At 43.7% G+C, this 27,865-nt stretch overlaps 2 protein-coding genes across 2 annotated transcripts in view; one reads left to right on the top strand and one right to left on the bottom strand.

Moving 5' to 3' along the window:
- Positions 1-502: 502 nt before the first annotated feature.
- LOC310784715 (uncharacterized protein) lies at positions 503-12,551 on the bottom strand. The gene is made up of 5 exons (XM_083645745.1): positions 12,505-12,551; positions 7,285-7,566; positions 5,326-5,486; positions 2,024-2,337; positions 503-945 (listed from the first exon to the last, which is right to left on the bottom strand). Exons 2-5 carry the CDS (start codon positions 7,502-7,504, stop codon positions 666-668), a joined length of 975 nt encoding a protein of 324 aa, XP_083501871.1. The 5' UTR covers positions 7,505-7,566; positions 12,505-12,551; the 3' UTR covers positions 503-665.
- Positions 12,552-22,979: 10,428 nt separating this feature from the next.
- sema4ab (sema domain, immunoglobulin domain (Ig), transmembrane domain (TM) and short cytoplasmic domain, (semaphorin) 4Ab) overlaps positions 22,980-27,865 on the top strand; it is a gene marked incomplete at both ends in the record, with an annotated part of 31,112 nt that continues 26,226 nt past the window's right edge. Inside the window, 2 exons of the mRNA XM_083646099.1 lie at positions 22,980-23,007; positions 23,900-24,007. Of these exons, the coding sequence (XP_083502225.1) occupies positions 22,980-23,007; positions 23,900-24,007 (136 nt within the window). The remainder of the gene's footprint in view (positions 23,008-23,899; positions 24,008-27,865) is intronic.

Raw genomic sequence — 27,865 nt, 5'->3', positions numbered from 1 at the left:
AAATCTTCCAGGAAACGCAATGGCTAAACGATTGATAGTTACAGTTATCTTTATAGTTATCATTCATCTAATAGTGTGAATAGGCCCTTACATTGCAGCGGCCACAATGATCCGTCGTGTTTGTCTGACTCCGTTCATTTCAATTCATTTTCAATGAGAGCTGAGCTGTCCATGCTACACTGATGACACCTCTATCTCCATCACATTTATGTCCGTTTTGTCAGACAGAAAGTTCAACCTTTTCTGGACAGATGGATTATAGTGTAGTATATATAGGGTATATATACTATATACTATACAGATGGATTATAGTATAGTGTAGTATATATAGGGTATATATACTATATACTATACAGATGGATTATAGTGTAGTATAGTATATATAGGGTATATATACTATATACTATACAGATGGATTATAGTATAGTATATATAGGGTATATATACTATATACTATACAGATGGATTATAGTATAGTATATAGTATATATAGGGTATATATACTATATACTATACAGATGGATTATAGTATAGTGTAGTATATATAGGGTATATATACTATATACTATACAGATGGATTAGCCACCGCAAATCAGAGGCGTAAAAAAAAAGCATTCCAATAGTGAGGTTCCAAAACAACCCAATGGACAGAGATCTATCGGTTATTAATTCTCTCCGTTCTCTGGTGGATCAGTGTTTCCATGGTCTGAAGCAGCATTGGAGCCCTTCCTGGCACCGCGGCGCGCCCTGGTGGTGGCAGCGTGCGTGCGGATGTGTCTCTTGTAGTTGGAGTTGTCACTGAAGCGCTTGCCGCACGTAGAGCAGCTGTAGGGCTTCTCGCCTGTGTGAACTCTCATGTGCTTCTGGAAGCCGTCGAGTCGCGTCAGCCTCTTCCCACAGATCTCACAGCGGTAGGACTTGTCACCCGACGACCTGTCGCCTGAACTGTCAGGATCACAATCAGAATGATTAGGATAACAACAAAAATTAAAAGGTAAAAACACAAACAGAAAAGATATAAGCAAGTGACTGATTATCCTTTAACTAGAAATAACTGCATCGCGGTTCTATGCCTCTGCCAACAAGTCAAGTTCCATGTCTGTCAAACTCATACCTTGAACCCCACGGCGCAATTCAGCCTTATGGCACTTTAGGCAATGTTTTTGGGGTACCTCAACAACACGGCTAATCGTTTTCAACATGGAAAATGGTCCTACCCCAAAACCACCCACATCCCACCGCTCCCCCTACCCACCACTCAAACCCTGATTATCTACAACCATCCTATCCCCCCTGTTCACACCGCTCCCCCCACCACACACATCCCCCATGGGGTGGCTCTCTGCCGCTGTTTCAAAATAAAAGCTCTCAGAGTCGTGTAATAGTGACTTCATGACATTTCATATTATTTTGAAGCAGCGAGGGCCAAGATTCAGCAGCGCCGGGCCGTCACGGCGGAGGCATAAAGATTAATACAATTAATTTACTTATTACTTAGTATCAAAAGTAATTTGTTACATTACTCGTTGCATTACTATATTATCTCTCATCACAAGCACAGTTTCTTCTCAACTGCCTCATCAACAAGGCTCGAAAGACCCCAATTCTAACGACTCAACCCTCTCCCCCCAAATCTCCTGAGCACAGCTGGCTCAACAACCATGTGAGCGCTACGCTGCATACTTACACTAAGTAAGATTCCTTGTATGTCATCTATTTAGTTACTGTGGCAATAAAAGTGATTCTGAATCTGATTACTTTTGCTTCCCCCCCCGCCCCACCCTTCTGAAAAAGTGAGGTACAACCTCACCTTTTAGAACTGAATGCACTTTATTGGAAGTACCAATTTTACAAAATACAAAAATACTGCTCCTTTCCACCCATGAAATATGTAAATTGTGGAATGTGTAAATTGAAAATTGAAAATTGAAAATTTATTTGTGTCAAGCATTATCATGATCGGAACAAATACATAAATGAAAAATGAAAATAAATAAATGAAATGCAAAGATTAAAAACCAACCTGTCGCCCAGGCTCGTGCCGTCACCTGCACACGAGCCGGTGCCGGTGGCATCTCCAGCGCCCCGGCCCAGCCGGTGCAGGCGGACATGTCTGGCCCAGTGTCCGCGCTGAGCAAAGGCCTTCCCACAGACACCACAGATGTAGGAGCTCACCTCCTCGCAGAGCACAGGCTCGGGCTGGGTTTGGAGGCAGGCGTCCGGCCCAAGCGGCTGGGCTGAGGGGCCGGGACGCGCCTCCCGCCGCTTCCGGCTCTGGAAGTCCGGCGGCGAAGATGGAACCTGCTCTTTATTCTGCTCGCTGCTCTCGCTCAGTGTCTGCAAGAAGGTTCGTATCATTAATGAGAACTAACGAGGTGGTAGTAGGTGGTGTACTCTCCATATTCTTATTATTCACCTTATGTAGCCCCGCCCACTTGACCCAGTTGTGTTATGACTTCCTGTTCAGAACACCGTCTGTTTTACCTGCTCACTAGTACTGTACTGTCACAGGAAGTGTCAACACAACAGGAAGTCACTGGCTGACCCGTGTTGGAACATAAGGTGAATAGGAACTAGCAATCTCGCGCTCTCGATTAGTCGCGGCCTCGCCTGCCCTGCAGCTCACCCACTGCGTGTCACATACGCAGCGAGGCCGCTACTTGGCCTGCAATAGCCTCACCCAGAAAGGATGACATCACTGATGACATCATCACTGATGACATCATCACTGAACTTACAGCCTCAGCCAGGAAGGATGACATCATCACTGATGACGTAATTAGGGCAATCACCTAATTAAGAAATACGGCTCCGTCAGGTCACCTGCACGGGGGCTCTTTACACCCCCTGAAAGTTTCAGCATAGCCGTCCGTGGCTGGCCAAAATTCTGCACGCATTCTTTTTTCCAGCACGCATTAAAAAGAGCCCGCCCTACGCTGGATTAGTTAATTTGCACGTCGGGTTACAGACCCGCCCTACGCTGGATCAGTTCATTTACACGTCGGGTTACAGACCCGCCCTACGCTGGATCAGTTCATTTACACGTCGGGTTACAGACCCGCCCTACGCTGGATTAGTTCATTTACACGTCGAGTTACAGACCCGCCCCACGCTGGATCAGTTCATTTACACGTCGGGTTACAGACCCGCCCTACGCTGGATTAGTTAATTTGCACGTCGGGTTACAGACCCGCCCTACGCTGGATCAGTTCATTTGCACGTCGGGTTACAGACCCGCCCTACGCTGGATTAGTTCATTTGCACGTCGGGTTACAGACCCGCCCTACACTGGATTAGTTCATTTGCACGTCGGGTTACAGACCCGCCCTACGCTGGATCAGTTCATTTGCACGTCGGGTTACAGACCCGCCCTACGCTGGATTAGTTCATTTGCACGTCGGGTTACAGACCCGCCCTACACTGGATTAGTTCATTTGCACGTCGGGTTACAGACCCGCCCTACGCTGGATCAGTTCATTTGCACGTCGGGTTACAGACCCGCCCTACGCTGGATTAGTTCATTTGCACGTCGGGTTACAGACCCGCCCTACGCTGGATCAGTTCATTTGCACGTCGGGTTACAGACCCGCCCTACGCTGGATTAGTTCATTTGCACGTCGGGTTACAGACCCGCCCTACACTGGATTAGTTCATTTGCACGTCGGGTTACAGACCCGCCCTACGCTGGATCAGTTCATTTGCACGTCGGGTTACAATGCACACCTCTGTGCAGTAACAAAGACTAGTGAAATCATAGTGTTGCAAACGCATTTCTATCTTGTTGTGGCACTGGCCATCCACAATATGTATGGATTTGAAGAAACAGTACGCAGGCAGACATGAGAGAGAAAGTGGAATAAACAGGTGCGGTTTGTTGGGGCAGATATTGGTGAGTTAATGTTTTCATATTCATACGAGGAAAATAGCCTACCTGTGTATTTGATAGGCTACTATATTCATACGTATGTGAACTATGCACATCGTTAGGTAATTAGGGCAATCACCTAATTAGAAAATCCGGCTCTGTCAGGTCACGCTCTTTACACCCACTGAAAGTTTCAGCCCGATCATAAAGCGGCATAGCGCGCTCGATTCCTAGGCTCGCCCACTGCGCGTCACATACGCTTGGCCTGCAATAGCCTCACCCAGGAAGGATGACATCACTGATGACATCATCACTGATGACATCATCACTGAACTTATGTATTGTTTTTGGAACAACGTATAAATTAAGGGACCAACCCGGTTTTTCGGTGGAATGTAATGCTCCTACGCTACAGGAAAAATGTGTAACGTATCTGGGATGTCAATTGGACCAGTGTATGTCGTCGAGTGAGGCTGTGGCACCTCTCTGTCATTGGGAAAATCCACTCAAAGACAAAATATTTGACAAGAATATCTAAATTCCTTGACAAGAAGACCACGAGGCTTTTAGCTACGTCTTTAATTCAATGTCATTATGAGAACACCTGTATATCCTGGTACAGTGGTTTAACTAAAAGATCAAAAGGACAGGTTTCAAAAAGCCCAAAACAAACGAATGAGGCTTATTCTCAACCTCAGTCCAAGAACGCATATTAGCCCAATTCATCTTAAAGAGTTGAATTGGAAAGTAGAGTTATACAGTTGAAACTCATCGTGTGGTCTATATAATATTGCATGACCTTTGTCCAAATGACTTTACTAAGTATTTTCAGTTTGTTCGTGACGCTCACGGCCGGAACACGAGAGCTGGTGTAGCGGACTTGAAACTACCTAATGTAAAAAGCAAGGTGGGGAGAAGTACATTCCTCTACACAGGGGGAGAGGAGTGGAACAAGATCCCCAACCAAATTAAGTCTGCAAATTCTCAGCGATTTTAATAACCTTCTGAAACAATGTCAAAAACAGTCAAAATCTATTGAAAAAAGGAAGATGTAATCATTTGCTAAATTGATTTTTACTAAACGAAATACTCTGTTTCAATATTTTTTGTTGATGTTTTAGCTTTAAATAAAAAAGGCTGGCCAGCGAGACTACCCCCGAAGGGGCTTGAATATCTGTCATTGGGCCAAATTTCAGGGATTATATCGCCAAACTTTGGTAGATTGGTGTAATCTTTTGTTTCTGAGTAGTGGGTGAGTTTTCTAGCCTAGGTGCAAAATTTGGTTACTGTGGGCCTTAAGGGTTTCTGAGATATACATGGGTTTACGGAAGGAAAAGAAGAATAAATAATAATAATAATAATTAAATAAATAAATAAACAAACAAATAATAAACATAGCAAATACAATAGGGTTTCCAGCCCCTAATTAAAACAGGTGTAAAATGCTGAACTGTGATAACCTTGTTCTGGAAGAAGGAGAAGTTGATGATGTCATCGTCCTCGGGGTGTGGCTCCTCCTCGGCCCATAGCTCCTCCTCTTCCTGTTTGACGTGAGGCTCTGCCTCCGGGTCGTCAAGATCCAGATCCACTCCGGGACTCCAGGCCTCCCGCTCAGGCAGCGCTGTACACAGGGAACACACCTCAACATTTGTTTTCAAATCAACAATATCATCAAGTAGGGAAATGGCCTGCATTTATGTAGCGCTTTTATCCAAAGCGCTTTACAATCAGTAGGTACATTCACCCATTCACACACCGATGGCGGCAGGCTACCACATCGGGAGCAATTTGGGGTTCAGTATCTTGCCCAAGGACACTTCGACATGCAGACTGGAGGAGGCGGGAATCGAACCACCGACCTCTTTTATCCAAAGCGATTAGTGGACGACCCGCTCTAAATCCTAAGCTACAGCCGCCGCACGATATGGACTTTTTCAGCCGATACGATATCCAAATGCTTCTCATGGCTGATAAATAATAATAATTTGACATTTTTAATTTAACCATTCACTTAAGTGTCCTATTTTTGGATCAAAAAGGTGATGGTCACCTAAAGGGGACTAGTTTGCATCACTGAGGAGGGGGGGGGAATAAGAAAGGCTAAGCTGTAGTGAGCAAAGATGGATGATTTAATATTCCATAGCTCTGACCTAACCAAATCTAACTGACATCACTATTGTGAACACAAAACAAAGAAAACTTCTGAGTGTTTTAGTAAAGTGCATCACTCAATACAAAAAATATATAAAAAGGCTTTGAAGAAGCGAAAACCTACGGCAGCTTAGTCTGCAGATAAAACAATGACAAAAGGCATAACGTTAGACTAATAGACTTACAGTATGCTGGAAGGGTAACTAAATCTGCGTTGTCTAGGCTCTCGCTAACTTTTCTTCAAACCCTCTCCTCTTTGTTGGTTTTCTGCATGCAGGAGGAACAGCCCAACCAAAACAAGACTTATATGGCTGGTAATCACGTTATATTGAATGTCAATAAATATGTATGTTTTCTTTTCTTGTGTCTGAGCGTGTTCGTTTGTCTTGTCTGTGCATTGTTCTGAAAAGTTGAAAATAAAATATTGAAAAAAAGTATTTTTAATTGTCTGTGAGCTTCAGCTAGTAAATGAATGTGTGAACACTTCTCAACTGTGCTGTTGGTGATGGCAGACTATGTGCTCTCACAGCACAGCAAAAAATACACTGCATTGTGTAAGTTGAGCAATAGAGTGAATTATTTACAAGTTGAAGAGCTAAAGTAACTCCTCATTTACGGTATTTGATCAGCACGAAGACGGTGGGAAACATATGCAGACAGCGGATTTTAAGCATTTTAAAGGACCCATGTCTATTTTCACAAACTTTTAGGCCTTTTTTCCCCAAATTGACAAACTTTCAAGGATTTCAAGGACCTGTGGGAACCTTACCTGGTCATCTGTGTTTTTAGCCAAAAGATTCCCATACAGTCAACTGTGTCTGGGGGAAAAGTTATATGTAGTATGCAGAGCGCAGCGATTCAACATCATATTTGAGTCTGAGGAGAGGAGAGACTAGACTGGGAGCTGCCGGGTAGTCACGTGACCAGTCTGAACACTAACTGATTGGTCATCTCTCACGCTCTGCCTCTCGCTCACACACACACACACACGTTTTTTTTTATTATAATAGCACCATTTTGCAGTTATGTAATCGCACGTGCTGACATTTCGATTCGATTAATCGTGCAGCACTACTGTTACATACATGTAACGTTACATTATTTATTTTTGAAGCGTGTGAATTATTTTAAACTCAGCGCAAATGAACGACATGAAAATATTTAAAACTTTGGGAGATTAATTTTTTTTCCATAACTTTTACAAGGCCTGGAAATTGTATTTTAAATTTCCATTAATTTTCTAAGTTTGACATGACAAGTTAAGTGACCTGTGTGTGGCTCCAGCTGTATGCTGGGCTTCACAGAGAGCTCCAGCAGCCTCCTCTGGCGACTGATCTCCAGCCTGGAGCGAGCCAGCTGCTCCTCTCTGAGAGACATCTCCTCCTCCAGCTCTGCCATGCTCCTCCCAAACACCTGGAAGATCTCCTCTGCTGCCCGGGTCAGCCTGGCTGTGATCAGGTCCCGAAGAACCTCCAGACGACAAGACATCTTCACCTGAAGACCTGGACTTCACTTCACCTGGACCTGGGTTTACCTGGACCTGAGCTCACCTGCGGGAGAAAAGAACCCTAACCCTTAAACTTTTATTGTGTTAACAGCTTTTGTTAACCTTTATTTTGTTATCGGTTAAAGAGGACATGAAATGTTTGATCATGTGATTCTAGTTCATTTGCATTTCACCTCAGACAAGAAAGGACACTGCTTTCAAGTCTGAAATGTACATCGATTTGAGAGAAAGATGAACATTTCAGCTTTTCGCCAACTAGGGTGCTGCTGGATGATGTCACTAGGTGTACTGTACAGTACAGTAGGTGTACTGTACACCTACTGTACTGTACACCTACTGTACAGTAGGTGTTTTACTCTACTGGAGGCCAACAATAAAATAATAATACATTATATTAGCAAAATATGGGCCCTTTAAAGTTATATATCAAAAAGTGTGGTACTTTACCATGGAGGTCTATTTTACATTACATTACTTAGCAGACGCTTTTATCCAAAGCGACTTGTCAACAGTACAGAAAACTATGCAACACAATCAATGACAGCTAAGATATTTTGATAGACTAGCACCATGTAGGAAGTAGTTTGAGAAGGAATAAGTAACATGTAGCATTAGTAGGTTTGAGAAGGATTTTTTTTTAATTAAAATATGTTAGTTCAAGAATATTTTGATTCTTATTCAAAATTGATTATTTTTCATTTAAATGTAAAGAGCTCAACAATAAAATGGTCAAATGACATCTTAGTTGCTTTTTTAAACTGATTGTTTAACTGATTGTGGGCATATTGTCTAATATCGATCGCAGCCCCCTGAATAGAATAGAATTGCATCAGACTTTGTGATATCGGCAAAAATCGCATCATTGTCAAATAAATTGAGATCGGATCGCATGGTGATCAAACTTGTGATTCCCACCCCTACCTTCGGGGTGCCTATGTCTATGTTGGGGGCCTATGTCAGTCAATCTAGCTCTGGTCCACTCCACGTCTTGTGTCAGTCAATCTAGCTCTGGTCCAACTCCACGTCTTGTGTCAGTCAATCTAGCTCTGGTCCACTCCACGTCTTGTGTCAGTCAATCTAGCTCTGGTCCACTCCACCAGGAGACAATAAATATGACTACGGCATCTTTCATTTCAGGTATTAAAAGATTTTTGGTTGACGAGTGATTGTGTAGATTAAACACCAGATTATGTTGAAAATTAAGCACTTTTCAAGGAGTATATTCAAATTCAAGCATATTCCTAACCTTGAAAATGTGCCTTTTCCAAACTTTCAAGACTTTGTATGATAGGCTGACAGCATAATGCTGTTGTTTTTTTAGTTCAAAATGCTTACTACTGTAACTGTAACTACTGTACTGTACTGCCAACCTAAGACATCTGCAGCTCATTATCTTAACATGTTGAATCTTGTCTCAGAAACTCATTACAAGGATAACGTTACAAATAATTTAAACACTGGTTTCTTTACGTTTGCTTTTGGTGAGATATAGAGTGAGGTATCTAGAACTTCTACTTCTAATTTCTTCAGGATCATCTTTAAAAAAAATCCTTGTGACCCAAGGCCATTTTCTGCATGTTCATGCCCTCTCTCCCTGCTCTGCATGTTCATGCCCTCTCTCCCTGCTCTGCATGTTCATGCTCTCTCTCCCTGCTCTGCATGTTCATGCCCTCTCTCCCTGCTCTGCATGTTCATGCCCTCTCTCCCTGCTCTGCATGTTCATGCCCTCTCTCCCTGCTCTGCATGTTCATGCTCTCTCTCCCTGCTCTGCATGTTCATGCCCTCTCTCCCTGCTCTGCATGTTCATGCCCTCTCTCCCTGCTCTGCATGTTCATGCCCTCTCTCCCTGCTCTGCATGTTCATGCCCTCTCTCCCTGCTCTGCATGTTCATGCCCTCTCTCCCTGCTCTGCATGTTCATGCCCTCTCTCCCTGCTCTGCATGTTCATGCTCTCTCTCCCTGCTCTGCATGTTCATGCTCTCTCTCCCTGCTCTGCATGTTCATGCCCTCTCTCCCTGCTCTGCATGTTCATGCCCTCTCTCCCTGCTCTGCATGTTCATGCCCTCTCTCCCTGCTCTGCATGTTCATGGCCTCTCTCCCTGCTCTGCATGTTCATGCCCTCTCACCCTGCTCTGCATGTTCATGCCCTCTCTCCCTGCTCTGCATGTTCATGCCCTCTCCCTGCTCTGCATGTTCATGCTCTCTCTCCCTGCTCTGCATGTTCATGCCCTCTCTCCCTGCTCTGCATGTTCATGCCCTCTCTCACTGCTCTGCATGTTCATGCTCTCTCTCCCTGCTCTGCATGTTCATGCTCTCTCCCTGCTCTGCATGTTCATGCCCTCTCTCCCTGCTCTGCATGTTCATGCCCTCTCTCCCTGCTCTGCATGTTCATGCCCTCTCTCCCTGCTCTGCATGTTCATGCCCTCTCTCCCTGCTCTGCATGTTCATGCCCTCTCTCCCTGCTCTGCATGTTCATGCCCTCTCTCCCTGCTCTGCATGTTCATGCCCTCTCTCCCTGCTCTGCATGTTCATGCTCTCTCTCCCTGCTCTGCATGTTCATGCCCTCTCTCCCTGCTCTGCATGTTCATGCTCTCTCTCCCTGCTCTGCATGTTCATGCCCTCTCTCCCTGCTCTGCATGTTCATGCTCTCTCTCCCTGCTCTGCATGTTCATGCTCTCTCTCCCTGCTCTGCATGTTCATGCTCTCTCTCCCTGCTCTGCATGTTCATGCCCTCTCTCCCTGCTCTGCATGTTCATGCTCTCTCTCCCTGCTTTCCTATAATGTAGGGACACTCTGGAGTTACTTCCGCTGTTTTTACGAGATACATCCATCTGCAGCTTGCAAAATAAAAAAGTGCCTCTTAAAAAAAATAGTATGCCAGATAAGTAAATCTACTCTGTTAAGAATTTCCATAGAGTAAAATTCTCCCAAACACTGTGAGGTCCCTCTGTAACCAGCTGTTTAGTAGGCTATAGTTTTACATTTTGCATTATTCTTTTGAATATTAGTTTATTTTCTTGATTAAATGTTCCACATTAAACAAAACCTTTCAAATACCAAAATAAACTGAACATATCTAATTGGAATATCTTAAGTAAATCATCCAGCTACACTTCCGCCCGGAGAACGTACACGGTGGGAGCGGGGCGATGGCGCTCCGGCGCTGCAGAGGAGCCGCATTTGCTCCCCACCAACTGCGCCCGACGCATCAAGCTGAGCACCCATTGGTTCAACACAGGTGCATCACAAACCCACAGTGAGGTGTAGAAACTTTAATTTATATCTATTCCAAGCTGTCACTCTACATTTTACATAAATACCACCTGTAATGCCTACATTAAAATTAAAATAAGTAATCTGAAGGGCTGGGTCATTTGAGCAGTGAGTGTGGGTGGCGCTAATGCATGTTTTAATTTGTTTACAAACCGTTGTTAGACAAAATTGTAGAAGAAGAAAAGCAGCAGTGCCTCATGTCCACACAGATAGAAGTTAGGCAGTGCTGTGTGTACAGCTGATTTAATGAGACACAAACAAAACAGAAGTGCTAAACAACATTACTACGATTATAACTACTGTTGTTGCGCAGCGCAGCTATCTTGGAATCTTTTAGGTTGGGGCTGCTGAGGCTCCTACGAGTTTGGAATGGGAAATACCAGCTCTGATGACGTCACCGCCCACCTCATGACCTTTGAAGTCGTAAGATTACCAGTCCCCAGTTATAAAGGAATGCACGATGAGTGTGCAAACGAGCCTATAGACCAAATCAGCGGGATGTTTACATTTACTTCCGGGTACCCCTGTGTCCACACATTATAATGGCGGTGAACAGCACAAACTGACGTGTTGAAGACAAAAACAGACAAAGAAGACAAAAATGGTTCGTCCGTGTTGTGTTGTTGTTTAATATCATTCATAACAACACTTTCACTAACGTTAGTGGAGACCAGACTAGCTAATTTACCTGTTGGACCAGACCAGAGTAGACTTGATGCTAAATTAAATTAACGTGGCGTCGGTAGCTCTGTCTGTAACGTTAACGAGTCTGCAAAAAAACAGTGAGTTTGACAGACAAACAAACGTTATTAGCTAGCTAACACTACATAAAACAAACACAGAAGAAAGGCTAGATACGTTGGACAAGCATGTTTACCAACCGTTTAACCATTTAAATTGAAAGTAGTCGGCCGAAAACAACGAGAGGGTTTGACAGCATTTATTTGACAACACGCACATTTAAACCTGCCGCCTTCCCCAAGTGGTACCCGGAAGTAAATTTGTTTACATGGTGACGTCACGGTGATTTGGTCTATAGGTTTTTACTGGGGGATCGGGGATCGCTCTCTTATGGGTTACGCCCACTGACGCCAAATCCAATCCAAAAACTTGTCCGTTTGACTGTTGTCTTGCTTATCACGAAGTGCGGCCGACTACTATAACATGACTTTAGGTCTGTTATGAATCAGATGGGTCTTTTCTAATATTCGGGCTAAAAACCGAAGCTCAAATCACGTATTGTTTATTTACAAAATTCACATCCGCGGCAATTGTTTTGAATGGCGAGACCCCAGTTCCGGGTCTCGTGCTGCCCCCTTGCTCCCGTGACGCGTGAGTGTCCCTACGTATCAAATAAAGGCAAACTGGCCAAACAATTATCTTTAAAAAATCCTTCTTAACGGTAATTTTATTTTATTTAACCTGGCAAGCCATTAAGAACAAATTCTTATTTACAATGGCGACCTGGCAAAGGGAAGAGCTCAGAGGTGTGGGCGCCTCTTTTGTTTGTGCAAATTCGTAAATAGTCATAGGCTTAACAGTTAGCTTAGCCTACTCAATGAAGGCAACTGTGCTACAATCATACATACATAGGCTACATACATACAGGGGAACAAGCCTTTCGCTACAGTCAGCTTTACTGCCTTGACAGCCACTGACATGATAGTGTTATTAATTCGTATCGTTACATAGATGAAGATTCACGGTACCTCTTGAATCCACGGAGAAGCGCGTCGATCTTTATTGGATGTCTTTCTTCTGCGCATGTCTCGCATTCTTCTTCTTCTTCTTCTTCTTCTTCTTCTTCTTCTTCTTCTTCTTCTTGCTTAATGGCGGATTGCAATCTTTGACGTTGAAGGTGCATACCGCCACCTACTGTACCGAAGTATGCAGAAATGGTTTAATCTCCAGTCCAGACGCATGCGCACTGGCATCATTTGGTGATTCCGCTGAGAAGCCCCTGACTGCAGTACGCAGATCGGGGAGTGGCTCAACGTGGGCGGAGTCAAACGCGTTTGACTCCGCCCACTCAAAGTAAAACTCAGCTCTTTCTTCTTCTATCAGATCTTCGGCAGTGTAGATGGTGAGGTCACTGAAATTACTAAATGCAGAGACAGTGGACAAGTTCACTGTCCCTGCATTTAGTAATTTCAGTGACCTCACCATCTTTGATAATAGAAAGGTGTCTCTATATATCAGAGGGGAAAAGAATAGACAAAAGGCACAGCAATTAAAATCCACAAGACAAAATTAAATAATTTTTCATCTCAACAACAAATGTTGGCCTAGACCGGCCCAAAACAAATGATCAGATTTTTTTATATAGGCCTATAGCTTACTGTTATTTACCATTTAATTGTTATTTCATATCCTGATCTTCTGTTTTACTCAACAAACGCAAGCAACAACAAACACAAGCAACACAATATTTCATTAATTAAACATCAGTTGATCTTTCCTGCAGATTACTCAGATGATGGCTATTCGATTGTCTAATGCTTATATGAATGTAGCCTCAACAGCGCGGCGAACGTCACGCATTTCCCATTTTACACTGTGCCATTTTCACGTCTAGGTCTAAAAGCCGGCTCCTACCAGAGTCTTCACGTGAAGTGAAGACCTTATCCGATGCAAACGTCGATGCAAATGAGTCAAACGTTGAGGTTGAGCCACTCCCCGATCTGCGTACTGCAGTCAGGGCTACTTGATTCCGCTGGGGAACATAAATTGAGGTTCTGATGTTCCACCGATTGAGCAATGTGTCACATCTATCTGCCATCTTTCTGACTATCTTTGCTGTCATGCGTTCGGGGTGTGTAAAATGCATTGCAGGATTTATGTAGAAGACGAAATGATGCGTGCGTCTGGACCATAGACTGTAAATAAATAGGTCTGGACTCTGTTTACAGGTAACTCTGTGATTCTCGTCAAACTTAAGTTCATTTTTATTATTCATCTGACCATAAAGGGAACAGCTAGTTTCGAAATGAGTAAATTATGATTTGAGGAATCCCACCCCTTTTCAAATAAGTAATGACAAATCACTCTCTCAGAACACTAATAGCCTACATACTGGGGCTCTAAGGCCATGTTTAGATGACAACAGACTCTAAACCGCTCCTTTCTTCACTGGACCCGTTACAAGTCGGAAACACTCCACCTTACAAGAGTTAAGATATGGCCGTCTTTAACTTGAAAATATGTTATACATTTGCAAAATAAATCTACATTGTTTTTCAGTGGAGTTTAAGTTTAGCTGCAAAACAATATAGGCCTAAGCTACCTTGCCATTTTAAAAATCAGCACAGATGAAAATATAATGCTGTATATCAGAGAAAGATTAGCCTACATACTTAGGCCTACCTATAGAGGCATGTCTGGGAACGCCCATACAGGCTCTAGGAACGCCCACAATAGACGCTGGTTAGCTGGCTCAGCCTGGCTGGGGGCGGGGTAGGGTGGGGTAAAAACCCCCGTTCTATCCATTCAGCAAAGTTAGATTTTAGCTGATAGCCCAGCCCAGGCAGACACGATCGGGGATTTAACCACCGCAGTAACCGCACATCTGAGCAGACGTCTTGTGTTCTGCTCTAGAACCCCCAAACCTGTAGTTTAGAGCCGCAGCACCGTCTTTTGGTGAGTCAGCCCATGAGATATATCGGCGGTTTTACCCCACTGGCGCGCCAGTTCCCAGACATGCGGACTGTCTCTATCATTCATTTGCTGCACATCCTTTCTTTTCACTCTCTAGTGCCACCTGCAGTAGCCTTGTGTTGATTGGACATGTTGCCGTTTGATTACCATGAATATCTTCATTATGATAGACATTTTCCTGACTGACTGCTCTGCTCTATCAAATTCTAATCCTGCTGGTAATCATTTTTTTTAACTAAATGTAACTGTAATCTTGATTGCACCTTTTTCCTGTAACTGTAAGGTATTACAGTTATTTTTTTTGTAATCTCATTACATAATTGCGTTACATGTAATCCATTACTTTCCAAGCCTGATGTCCAGCCCGGCTGTTTCCAGGTCGCTGCTAAGCCTCTCAAATCTTCTTTCCCCTTATTAGCATCTTACCTTCTCTTGCCAGTCCTTTCCCTGCTCTGTCATGACGTTCTACTGCTAAAGTCTCATTTGACACTGCACATTTGGAATCAGTTATTCGGTCATAGAATAAGTGTCAAGTTATAATCCATCATTTGGTGTAGAAAGGCAGGGGAGTCCCACTTTGAGCAACAACATGATGCTGGGTGGAGAATAGGCTTTAGGCTTCTTTAAGCAGAGCCAAGAATGGACCGTCTAAACAAGCAAAATCCTCTATACGGGCTCGAGAACTTCTGGAACAAGAAGTGGTTTGTGTTTGGAGAGGTCTGTTGAGCAGCTGAGACAGGGTGGAGAAGGTCCAGGTCCTACGGATGGATCTCCATGACAAGACTGTGGCTGCTAATAGAAAGTGATTTGTTACTTCTGAGGATTCTTCACCAACATACCGAGACCAGGATCACGGAAAACATCAAAATAGGTAGGCTGTATAGGTTACACACTATCAAAGAAAGAAACGTGCAGATTTATTTATTTATTATTTATTTTCCTATTTACATTTCATTTTTAAGACCAAATAAAATAGTTTAAAAATAATTTCTCGAGAGTGCACTTACTTTCGCATACAACATTTTTTATTTACTGTATTTGAATTTTCTAACATAAAAATATATAAAATTACTGCAGTAAAGATTCTGATAATTTAATTTAACTGTAAAATCACCGTCTGTCCAAATTGAATGCAAAATAGCATGTCTTGGGTCAGTGTTTACAAAAGCAAAGGGTGCTATCCATTTGATGACAGTACTTTAGTGATTGACAGAATTGTGTGTTTTGACGTATATGTGGTTAAGGTTTTTTAGTGTTTTAGGCTCTTTTGCGGGTGCTATGGTATAGTTACTGTAAGTGTTGTGAGAAACATTTTTACCAGGGCCGTGCAGAGACCTTTAGAGGGGCAGGTGCTCAATGTTAAAATGGGGCACATGCAGACCTGCCAAACTTGCAAAGATATGAGAGAACCACAATAGTTTAACGCTTTAGTTCAAATGCTTTTGCACTACTTCGCTTAGTTTGCACACGGTCATTGTCCCAACAAAAAAATTCAGTTTATCTCAAGAACCGTTCATCCGATTTGAGGAGTGCGCTGATGGGATCTCGACAGTGCAGTGCCGAATTTGACTTCAAACTTGCGTGCGCTTGCTGGAGTGCGGTGCCGCATTTCATGCAATTTGTACTGACGCATAGTCATAGAGACACTTACTGGCAACACAAAAAGCGGTTTATCTCGGGAACCATTGTCCGATCGACTTCAAACTTGACAGGTGCGTTGCTGGGAACCCGAGAAATTGCAGTGGTAAACTTTGTGCAATTCAACCAATAAGATCACAGCTTTCACGTATCTCCAGGACTGTCCGTCCGATCGACTTCTGTATATCTGTCCTTCGCGTATCTCGAAAACCGAGATCGAATCGACTTCAAACTTGAGGAGCGCGCTTAGGGGGACCTGACTGAATGCAGTGTGTGTGGGGGAGTGCCCACGGGGTGGTGAATGGGGGGAACGGGCACTGCACTAGTATATACAATAATTTCAGGACTGTCTGTCCCTCGCGGACCTCGAGAACTGTTTGTCGGATCGACTTCAAACTTGGGGAGTGCGCTTAGGGGCAACCTGACGGAGTGCAGTGTGTGTGTGTGTGGGGGGGGGTGGTACATGGGGGGGAATGGGCACTGCACTAAATGGTAAATGGCCTGTATTTATATAGCGCTTTTATCCACTAGTAATAATAACAACAATAGAAATAATAATACGTTTTTGTTGTTGTTTTTGTCAGAGTGAAGTTCTATGGTCTCGTGTGATTCTAAATGTAGCTGAATCGCTTGGTTTGACAAAGTAAAGCTATTTTTATAAGCATTTTACGAAATGTCTATGGAAAAAAGAATGTGGAATGAAATCCCTTAGGTCTCATGCCGATACCGGAAGCAATATTCTTTTTCCCATGATGGCGAAGGCTAGGCGAAGGCATGACCCGACCCTCTCTGCCTCTGATTGGCTGACTGCACTCTGCTGCTCTCGCCTGCTTCCCAGTCGAGTCAGAAGTAATCTCAAACGAGCCTAATATATTTCATTCAGTCACTAAGCATTATTTGTTCATAAAGTGAGCAGCAGGTGCAAAACAATCATTAAATCAACAAGCATGAGATGGCAGATGGCAGCATAGAATCAAAAGGTTATGTGTGAGATCAATAGCCTACTTGAATTTGTATTTTTTCTTTAATGTCATCACCTTGTTTCTTCTGATTTATATTTCAATTCAAATACATGTCACTCTTGTGTTACAATGAGCTGAATTAAAGTTCAATGTAATGCATTGGCCCTGTTTTTATATCACCCTTGATCATTCTCATGAGTCTTTTATCTTTCTTTTTTAGATTTCCCTGTAGGCTACATACATGTATGTGTACTGCCAAGAGTAGCAGCAGCGTTATAAACCACAGGGGCAGACTATATTAAAAATATAAACACACATGGCGTCTTTCATTCAGGCTAGCAACTTAGCAAGCAAAACTGCTGTCTGTCTCACCACAGACTGTAGAAAGAGATGCAGGATAGCTAAGCGAATGTGATTAGATGAACATTTGACGCTAGGCCAATCAGAGGCAGAGAGGGGCGGGTCACCGGAAAAGGGCGTGACTTAGGCACTTTGCTGTAAAACAGTTGAATGTCCAGTAGATGGCGCCTGCAGCCTGCTGGACCTCCAAATGGGCACCTTTCACCCCGCTTTTTGTCATGGGGCATGAACACCGGAAGGACGTGCGCCAAAAAAACGTATTTGTTGCCGTTAGCTTGACGTCTCTTTCCTCAATTAATTGTCTGATGCAAAGCTTCTGTATTGGCTTAAAATATGTGAGATTGTGAATCCGCAATGTTTCTACAAGAACTTCTTCAAAAAGTTCGTTCGGTACGTCCATCTTTTGTTTTGTTGTTTGCCGCTATATCCGCTGTTACTTCCGGTCTAGGGCGGGCTCTAGGCCGGAACAGGCAGGGTGACAAAATCAATTGTGAACGGAGGCCAGGCACGAGAAAGAGCCTGGTGACGCGAGGTTACCAGATGGGTGAGGAATGTGTGAGCTTCAGAGAGAACCCAGTGAAAACGCTCAGATACGGGCTGTGTTAACAGCGCTGCTGTAGCATACTGTAGGCTCTTTCAGATAGCGTCCTGTTTGAACCAGGCGCGGACAGATTACATTCGATTCGATGTGATTAGATTACATGATCAGATTACATTACAGTTGATAATAGTTACCTGCACGGGAGGGACAGAAGAACAACGGAGACTTGGCTGCTGAGGAAACTGTCTGGACACGCAGTAAGATCTCCGTCTGTTTCTCTGCACTCTGCTTCGTTATCTGCAACACCTCATCAGAGACACACAGCTATGATGTGGCTGTAGTGTAGTGACACTACACTACACTACTACACTAGTAGTGTAGTGGAGACCCATGTGAAGCAGCCACACAATAACATGGATGTAGTGTGTTTCAACCACACACTACAGCAGCATGGCTGTGTGTGTGCTGTTGTGTCTTCCCAAGTGTGCTGCATCAACTTATACAACTAGTTATAGGCTACTATAAGTTACATTAATCAGACGGAAACTTCTCAGTTGCACGGTAGCTACTAGTTTATTCAACAGTCAACGTCACTCACGTGACTCTCCTAGTGGCTCTAGGGGTTGTACGTAGTGGACTTAAATATAACAATCACATAACTGCAATTGCTTCAGCTTCAACCATTTACACATTATTATTATTCACACAAGCAAACACTTTTATGCATAGCCTATAACTATTATCATCCAATAATTGTATTTTTCATTCTTAATAAAACAGCTGTATTAAAAAGCAAACAGTAGGCTAGTGCAATCAGTATTTTGATATAGGTCTAAATAGCCTAGCTACTTCACATTGGCATGTAGGCCTACTTATACATTTTTCTTTTAATAGTGCAAACAGCAACGCTACATATGCTATTCTTTTGAACAGAACAAACCTGCTATGAAAGTTTAAATCATTAGTGCAAAAACATTTTAGATTTCAACTGAAATCGTCTGAACACAACAAAAACAAATGACATGCTACATTTGTATAGACGGTTTTCACCAGAGCGCAACCCCACAGCACTTCCTTTTTCTCAGCATTCGGCAAACTGCAGAAATATTCACTTGGACATCGTTACTTTTGTTTTCGACGCTCAGCTGTATAGACGGTTTTCACAGAATGGTCAGTCCTGCACTTGAATGTTTTTTTCTTTTATGTCCATAGCAAACACTGCAACAGGAAGTGAGCGGGGGTTCAATTTAGAATGTTTTTGTTGTCAAGTTAAAACCGTCTATAGGTACAATGTAAATAGCCTACTCAATGTGCTGTCTTCAGAGTTTAGTTGAACCTAGTGTCCTCTAGTAAGAGAGTGGCGTCAGCGGAGGACCAAAATGCGAGACTCATTAGCCAATGAACAGCCAGGAATGGGTCTCGCGCTACTTTTGCATGCGAAAATAAAGCCGATAATGTACAATTTGATTCATTTCAAGGGATGAAAAACCCTTTCAAAGTACAACACTGTCTATTTTGATGCAACTCGACAGTGCTGCTTTTTTTACTCAAGAGTTCCACTTTCTACTTCCTGGAAAAAAACTGGTCCATTGGAGTGAATGGAGATGTCGGAACTCTTCTATTATACGGCTCTGGTTGAACCTAGCAACGCTGACAGCGCTTCATTGGTCGTGACCATGGACCTATTAACATTTGGACACTTATTCAGCGGGTATCTTGTATGTTGCATTCAGGTGCACTGTAAAAAAAATAAAAAGAAATAGGGCCCCTGTCAGTCAAGGGCCCTTGGAATCGTCCACAGTTTCCTATAGAATACTACGGCCCTGATCCCCAGACTGTACAATGAGACCAAAGCCGAAGTTATCTCACTGAAGAAAGTGGGTAGGATAGCTCTAACTTGTGATGTGTGGACAAACTGTGCACTTCATCACTGAACACTGGCAGTGGCAGCTAGCGTCTCATGGACTCCAAACAAGAGTGATGAGTGGCAGCTGGTGTAAATGTGGCGGAGCTGTTACAATGGTTACAACATGTAGAAGAAGTGATTCAGAATATGCTGAAGTGACGTTCATTTACTACAAGGATGCTGCTACAGACACAACTGGGACACTTGTGTTTATTTTCCTGTTGGTTCTTTGCAATGCTGGGGAATATGTTGGTAAATGTAACCTTCCAGTTAACACATCAATTCCATTTGCTTTGTTAATAAAAGATAATGGAAGTAAATGCATCTGTTTATTTTAATTATGGATCATTACAATGCAATTCAAAATGGACTTTATTTTAAAAGTAGTCACACAGTGAGTCAAAAGAAAGCATGTATTGAAAAAAAAAGATGCATCGCATTGATAATCGTTTTATAATCGAATCGTAGCCCTATGAATCGAATCAAATCATGAGGTGCCTAGAGATTCCCACCCCTACTGCTGAGTAGCCTCAACGCAAGACTCATCAGTCATTCTTCCTTCCGAGTCTCGGATGCGCGGCCCCTAAATCCACTGCAACGTGGCTGCACACGATATACATGTTATCAATCACAATAAAACTGTACCTACCTCCGAGACAATGTTGTTATCTATGGGGTGGGTGCCCTGGCACTCCCAAATAGTGCGTACTTTCCAATACCGAGCACTTTTTCACATGGCGGAGACGATGCTCAAAATTGTAAGCTGCACTACACCCTCCCAACCACTGACCACCGAACCCATACATCCGGCGCTGTGGAGCACCTAAAAACTTCGGCACTGGCATGTGAAAAAGGGCTCGGTATTGGAAACTACGCACTATTTGGGAGTGCCAGGGCACGCACATCTTGGATAACAACATTGTCTCGGAGGTGGGTACAGTTTTATTGTGATTGATAACGTGTATATCGTATGCAGCCATTTAGCCGACGTTGCAGTGGCTGTAGGGGCCACGCATCCAAGACTCTGAGGGAAGAATGACTGATGAGTCTTGCGTTGAGGCTAGCTGCTGATGAGTAGCTACAGAAAGGTGTTTTCCCCTGATGCTGTCCTAAAGCTACAGGTAACACAAGTTGTCTCGCTAGCTCTTGTAGAGTACCCATGAGTATCGCTGACTAGTTTAAAATAATTGTTCAAGCCAAATACTATTATATTATATTTAGTATATATATATATATATATATATATATATATATATATATATATATAGTATATTTATATTTATAGTATATTATTCCGTGGGTAAGACCCACCTTCAAATGCCTTACTCTGCTCTCAATAGAGCTCAACAGTCACGTGACTTTCCGTGATGTTTCCAGTTCCCCATTCATTTTCTCCATAGACATTTAGAAAAATCCTTCTATAAGCAGCTGGAACCAAGCCAAACCATGACCTACTGAATTGTGAGTGACCATAAAACATTTCAGTTGGAGCAAAAACAAAACAAAAAAAGTAGTCATTTTAGATTTTTGTCCACGTTTTTATTTCTTGTTTTTGCTCCAACTGAAATATTTTATGGTCTTCCGGGGCTGGAAACGTCACGTAGGCCTACGTCATGTTTCCCAGGGACCACTTCCACTGTGTATACCCCCATCCCCCCCCAATAAACAATTGGCTGATTTAACCATAGCAGCAGAAAAGCTAAATAATATTAGGCTACTTGCTGGTTCAAAATGTATTATTTAGCTACCTATGGTTGCTACAAATCGATTCCTTAGGTCTTTTAGTTTCATACCAGATACCAGAAACTTCACTCTGGCTTTAAAACTGAGTCTGCTGCAGCCTCTGACAGTAATGTTAAAAATGTTGATATTTCCCAAATAGCCTATTGCGATATTTCCGAAAATCGGCCCAATCCGGCTACTCCTCAGGGTTAATGTATATAATGTAAAAACTGGTATATATTTAAGCAATATAGCATGAGAGCAAGTGTGTTGTGATGAATATATCACACTGATAAGCTGTTATCCCACGAGGCCGCAGGCCGAGTGGGTTAACAGCTTATCAGTGTGATATATTTCACAACACACGCTGCTCGAGTGCTATATTGCTTTTATAAAACGGTTTCCAAGTATAATAATATAATAATAATAATACTATAAGTCCGACTGGCATGGTTTTTCTTTAAGAGTCAGTTGGAACACTACTGTAAGGCGGGACCTCTAGCAAGAAGATAGACGTGCGGGTGATTTGATTGGATCGTTCTGGAGACTGAAGTCGACATTGGCCAATCCTGGCGCTTGCTGAGAGCAAAGCCCGACCAGGGGCCGGTTGCACCAATGGCGGCGATTGAGCCAGAAAGACAGTCTGAATGAAATTGAATGTAACGTTCCCAATTCTATGTATTAACTTCTAAAAAACTAACGGCAACATTTTGGAAGGCGAAGCCACACAACTAGTTAGTTATAATCTAACGTCGTGCTTTCAAAGACAGCGAACTGGCGGTGTTACGACGGACACGGCTCAGTTGACCGCAGTTACGACGATGACGGTCAAAAAGGTCTCCGCGGACACCAAGTAACGTACTTTTAGTAAGAGAGTTGCGCCATCATGCGTCCATATGACTCATTGTACAAAGACTTGAAGGACTAGTGACCCTCCATACAGCAGATCAGGAGAAAGCTGTTTGGCTCGAGCGCAGCGCTGCCATTTAGTAAGAGAGTTGCCATGGTAACCAATAACCCATGGCCATGGGTTATTGAACTCGGTTACTGGAATTATACAATGGCTGTGAACCAATCAGATTGCTTGATTTGAGGTACCCATTTTATAAATATATATATATATATATATATATAATTTTTTAATTTTTTTAATCTCTGGCGGACCACCAGGCGGATAACCTTGCTTGCAAGATGGATAACCTCGCGAGATCAAAAGAGATTCTCTCGACGTAATCCATCTTGATATGCACAGGCAGTTAAGATGATTGGCTTAGAAACCCGAACCATGGCCGGCTCGTCGAATCAGCGGCAGCCTTAGGCGGGCTTTCTGTGTGACACTACTGAGAAGTGTCTGGGCAAGTAGTGGGTACATGGTCTTTGTAGTTATTTTCACTCGTCAACATGGCTGCCGCCGTGGAAGCTAAAGCTGGCGAGGCTATCGTAGATGCAGCAATAACTTCAGTTATTTCTCAACTGGACAGCATTTCCAAATTATCAAAACATTTATTAATCCAATCCAATTATTAATCGCTCATGCGTTAGTTTGTGGAAATTCCCGTGCAATAATCATAACTCTGGCCCCAGCCCACATCACTCTAGCCGGAGCACATGTTAGCCTACATTAGCTTCCACAAAACACACACACAAAGCTGTGCTTTACGTTCTTATATGGAGATAGCGAGGCAGCATAGTAAATAAACACACGTGGCACTGCGCTCCATTTTCATCAATTAACTATTAATAGCACAAGGGACGGCCACTCGTCAATTCGCTGCGCGTAGCCAAACACTCCTGGCTGCTGTTAGCCGCTAATTAGCAACAAACATTTCAACAGGCTCATACCCCCTCTGGTCGCAAACGTTACGTCAGAGGCATGGCGATCTGATTGGTTGAAGTTAACACGCACCAGCGGTGATAGACAGATGGGTCATCCAATCACCTGCCAAGTAGCTTGGAAAAAGTGCCCGCCTCCGTCAGCGGGTTGGATTACTGCATTCCCAGATGGACTGGTTTAGTGAAACGTAATGTGAAGCTAAACCGTCCATCTGGCAGCTTCAGGTTAGGGCCCCACGGACCACAGTTTGGGAACCCCTGCTCTAGTCTGTATCATTTAAACGGGAATCTGAATAGAATATTCTACAGAAGCTCATGGAAACACCTTAATCGAAATATTGCCTGCCTGCCTGTCTGTCTCTCAGATACAACAATGGATGGCTCTAGAGACCAGAGGAGATGGCTTCAGCTGTGGGACCCGCCCCTCCAAATGAGTCTCTGACACCACAGACACTCAACCATTCATCACTCCCACCTCCTTCATCCAGTCATCCCTGCTGTGATGGAGCAGCGCCCCCTGCTGGCCTTCACAGCCTTCCTGGCTTTACTGAGCCCCTGTGTGATGGGACTGACTCCCCGACTCTCCTTCTCTATGGGTGAGTGAAAACAGTTTTTGATAGATGACCCTGTTGGTAAACTTGATGACCGCCTGGCAGTTGTCTGCCTCTGTCAACAAGTTACGTTACAACAAGTCAGCAGTCTACATCCAAGTCTGTCCCGACTCAGTCTACATCCATGTCTGTACAGACTCATACAGTCTACATCCATGTCTGTCCAGACTCATACAGTCTACATCCATGTCTGTCCAGACTTATACAGTCTACATCAGGGGTGGGCAATTATTTTTCATGGGGGGCCACATGAGAAACCCAGATTGTTGCCGGGGCCGAACAAATATTGTCATGCCGTAACCCATGGATGGGTAACTTTGATGATAGAGAGGGCCACAAAAAATGTCCTCGCTACCAGGTTTTGCTGAGGGCCGAACGGCGCCAGCGTGAAAAGTTTGGTGCATTTGAAGCCACGTTTAGAGGAATAACTAATTTTAAATTAACAGTTGTGATGTCATTATTCAGTCTTAACCACCAATATTTCATCCTTTTCTCATTCACTCCTGTCACCACCTGCTCTCAGGGCTTGAAATTAACTTTTTTGACCACCTGCCAATATGGCTGCTACATTTTAAAGTTACCAGGCAATTAGAATTTCCACTAGCCAAAATGTTTTTCTTGAAATAAATCAGAATATGAGTGGGTTAATTTAAGCATAAGTATCAGTAAGTGTCCCGGGATGATCAAAGCCTGTGTTGCGGGTCACACGAACAAAAATGCAGTCTTGAAGCTAAATAAATCCAAAACCAATGAGTTAATTATTTAAATTTCTAATTCAATGTAGCCTTTTAGTCATAAAGATTATTGAAAGATATTCCATATTCCAGACTGAAATGCTATAACAGAAGTGGAGTATTGGCCAGAATGACATGAACATTTGGACACTTATTCAGCCGGTATCTTGCATGTTGCGTTCAGGTGCACTGTGTAAAAAAAAAAAAAAAAAAAAAAATTTTTTTTTTTTTTTTTTTTTGCAATTCCATCGCGGGCCACACAGGTGGCGCCCGCGGGCCGCATCCGGCCCGCGGGCCGTAGTTTGCCCATGTATGGTCTACATCCATGTCTGTCCAGACTCATACAAGCACAAATACCTTGAAGCCCACGGCGCAGTGGTGTGGCCATTCAGCCTTATGGCACTTTAGGCAATGTTTTTGGGGTACCTCAACAACACGGCTAATGGTTTTCAACATGGAAAATGGTGCTACCACTAAACCACCCACATCTCTCCAGCCACTGCCCCTATCCACCCCTCATACCACTAACCACCCACATCTCTCCAGCCACTGCCCCTATCCACCCCTCATACCACTAAACCACCCACATCTCTCCAGCCACTGCCCCTATCCACCCCTCTAAACCACCCACATCTCTCCAGCCACTGCCCCTATCCACCCCTCTACCACTAAACCACCCACATCTCTCCAGCCACTGCCCCTATCCACCCCTCATACCACTAAACCACCCACATCTCTCCAGCCACTGCCCCTATCCACTCCTCTAAACCACCCACATCTCTCCAGCCACTGCCTCTATCCACCCCTCATACCACTAAACCACCCACATCTCTCCAGCCACTGCCCCTATCCACCCCTCATACCACTAAACCACCCACATCTCTCCAGCCACTGCCCCTATCCACCCCTCATACCACTAAACCACCCACATCTCTCCAGCCACTGCCACTATCCACCCCTCTAAACCACCCACATCTCTCCAGCCACTGCCCCTATCCACCCCTCTACCACTAAACCACCCACATCTCTCCAGCCACTGCCCCTATCCACCCCTCATACCACTAAACCACCCACATCTCTCCAGCCACTGCCCCTATCCACTCCTCTAAACCACCCACATCTCTCCAGCCACTGCCCCTATCCACCCCTCATACCACTAAACCACCCACATCTCTCCAGCCACTGCCCCTATCCACCCCTCATACCACTAAACCACCTACATCTCTCCAGCCACTGCCCATATCCACCCCTCTAAACCACCCACATCTCTCCAGCCACTGCCCCTATCCACCCCTCTACCACTAAACCACCCACATCTCTCCAGCCACTGCCCCTATCCACCCCTCATACCACTAAACCACCCACATCTCTCCAGCCACTGCCCATATCCACCCCTCTACCACTAAACCACCCACATCTATCCAGCCACTGCCCCTATCCACCCCTCTAAACCACCCACATCTCTCCAGCCACTGCCCATATCCACCCCTCTACCTCTAAACCACCCACATCTCTCCAGCCACTGCCCCTATCCACCCCTCTAAACCACCCACATCTCTCCAGCCACTGCCCCTATCCACCCCTCTAAACCACCCACATCTCTCCAGCCACTGCCCCTATCCACCCCTCTAAACCACCCACATCTCTCCAGCCACTGCCCCTATCCACCCCTCGAACCCCGACTCTTTACGACCTTCCTATCCCTAGCTACAGCCCCTTGTGCCTTGATGGAACAGACGGTCGTGAGGTCACAGTGACCTTGTATAAGACTGTATCGATAGACTTTAGGGGGGGATTTCTTTCAGCCGATACAATAGCCGGTAAATATCTGCTTCTCCTGTCCGATAACCGATACGATAACCGATAATATTTTCAATTTTTTGTATTAAAAAAGAAGTTCTTAACATGTAGTTTATGCACACCTGCGGTAAGAAAGGCAGATGTAGTGAACAGAGGTGGATGATTTAATATTCCATCGCTCTGACTAACCAAATCTGAGTTTGCAGTAGGCCATGTTTTATGATTTTAGCATTTATGTCACATATTTTGTTTCATACCATTTCTGATGTCACAGTGTTGATGGTAGTCTTGTCACAATTGTAAAATATTTCTTATCTCAATTGTTTTTATCTGGTTTAATAAAGGTTAAATAAAACATCACTATTTTGAACACAAAACAAACAACAATTCTGATATAATATGATATAATGAGTGTTTTGGTAAAGTCTATCACTCAATACAAAAAATAAAGGATTTGATAGAACCGAAAGCCTATGGACCTTATTCAACAGTTGAACCCAAAATGACACAGCCGAAGAAGGCTGTTTGAGCTTAAATTTAGGCTATGGTATTCCCAAATATTGTGTAGTTTCACATGTATTCACAATGTGAATACATTGGCATTTGGCATGGCAACATCTTGGATAACAATATTGTGTCGGAGGTGACACCTCTGACAACTTTAGTAGCGCTAACTTTGACGCTAGTGTTAGCACCTTCGCTAGCGCTGGACCTAGCTAGCAAACGTGCTAACACTAGCGCTGGACCTAGCTAGCAAAGGTGCTAATGCTAGCACTGGACCTAGCTAGCGAAGGTGCTAACGCTAGTGTCACATGTACTCACATGCCAGTGCCTTAGTTTAAGCTCAAACACAGCCTTCTTCGGCTGTGTCATTTCAGGTTCAACTGCTCCACAGAGCTAGATGTATCAGTTCGGTGCTCAGTGGTGCGAGGGTGTATTGTAAGTTAACAAATTAGACCATCGTCTGTGCTTCCTTGAATATCGTGGATATAAGACTCGATCCAGTTGCTGTAAAAATCCTGTACACATTCATCTGCCCATTTATCGATGTGATCAAACGAAATTGGTGTGACAGAACTCAAACTTTTGGTCTACTGCTCCCATGTTCAGACAGGGGTTTGGATGAGAGTCTCCTTGCATTCCCAACCAGCGGGTGACGTCATCCCAAGATGGCTGCGCTGTGAATAAGGTCCATGGCTGCTTAGTCTGCAGATAAAACACAATGACAAAATGCATAGTAATTTAGACTTATTCAGGGATGCAAAGTCATGGATAGTGGATAGGCTATCCTAAACTACTATTTTCTTCT

This window comes from Poromitra crassiceps (genome assembly GCF_964638095.1).
Source record: "Poromitra crassiceps genome assembly, chromosome: 11".
In the NCBI taxonomy this organism is placed as follows: domain Eukaryota; kingdom Metazoa; phylum Chordata; class Actinopteri; order Beryciformes; family Melamphaidae; genus Poromitra; species Poromitra crassiceps.
Note: the sequence above shows the minus strand (reverse complement) of the source record. Positions and strands in the feature narration are given on the sequence as shown.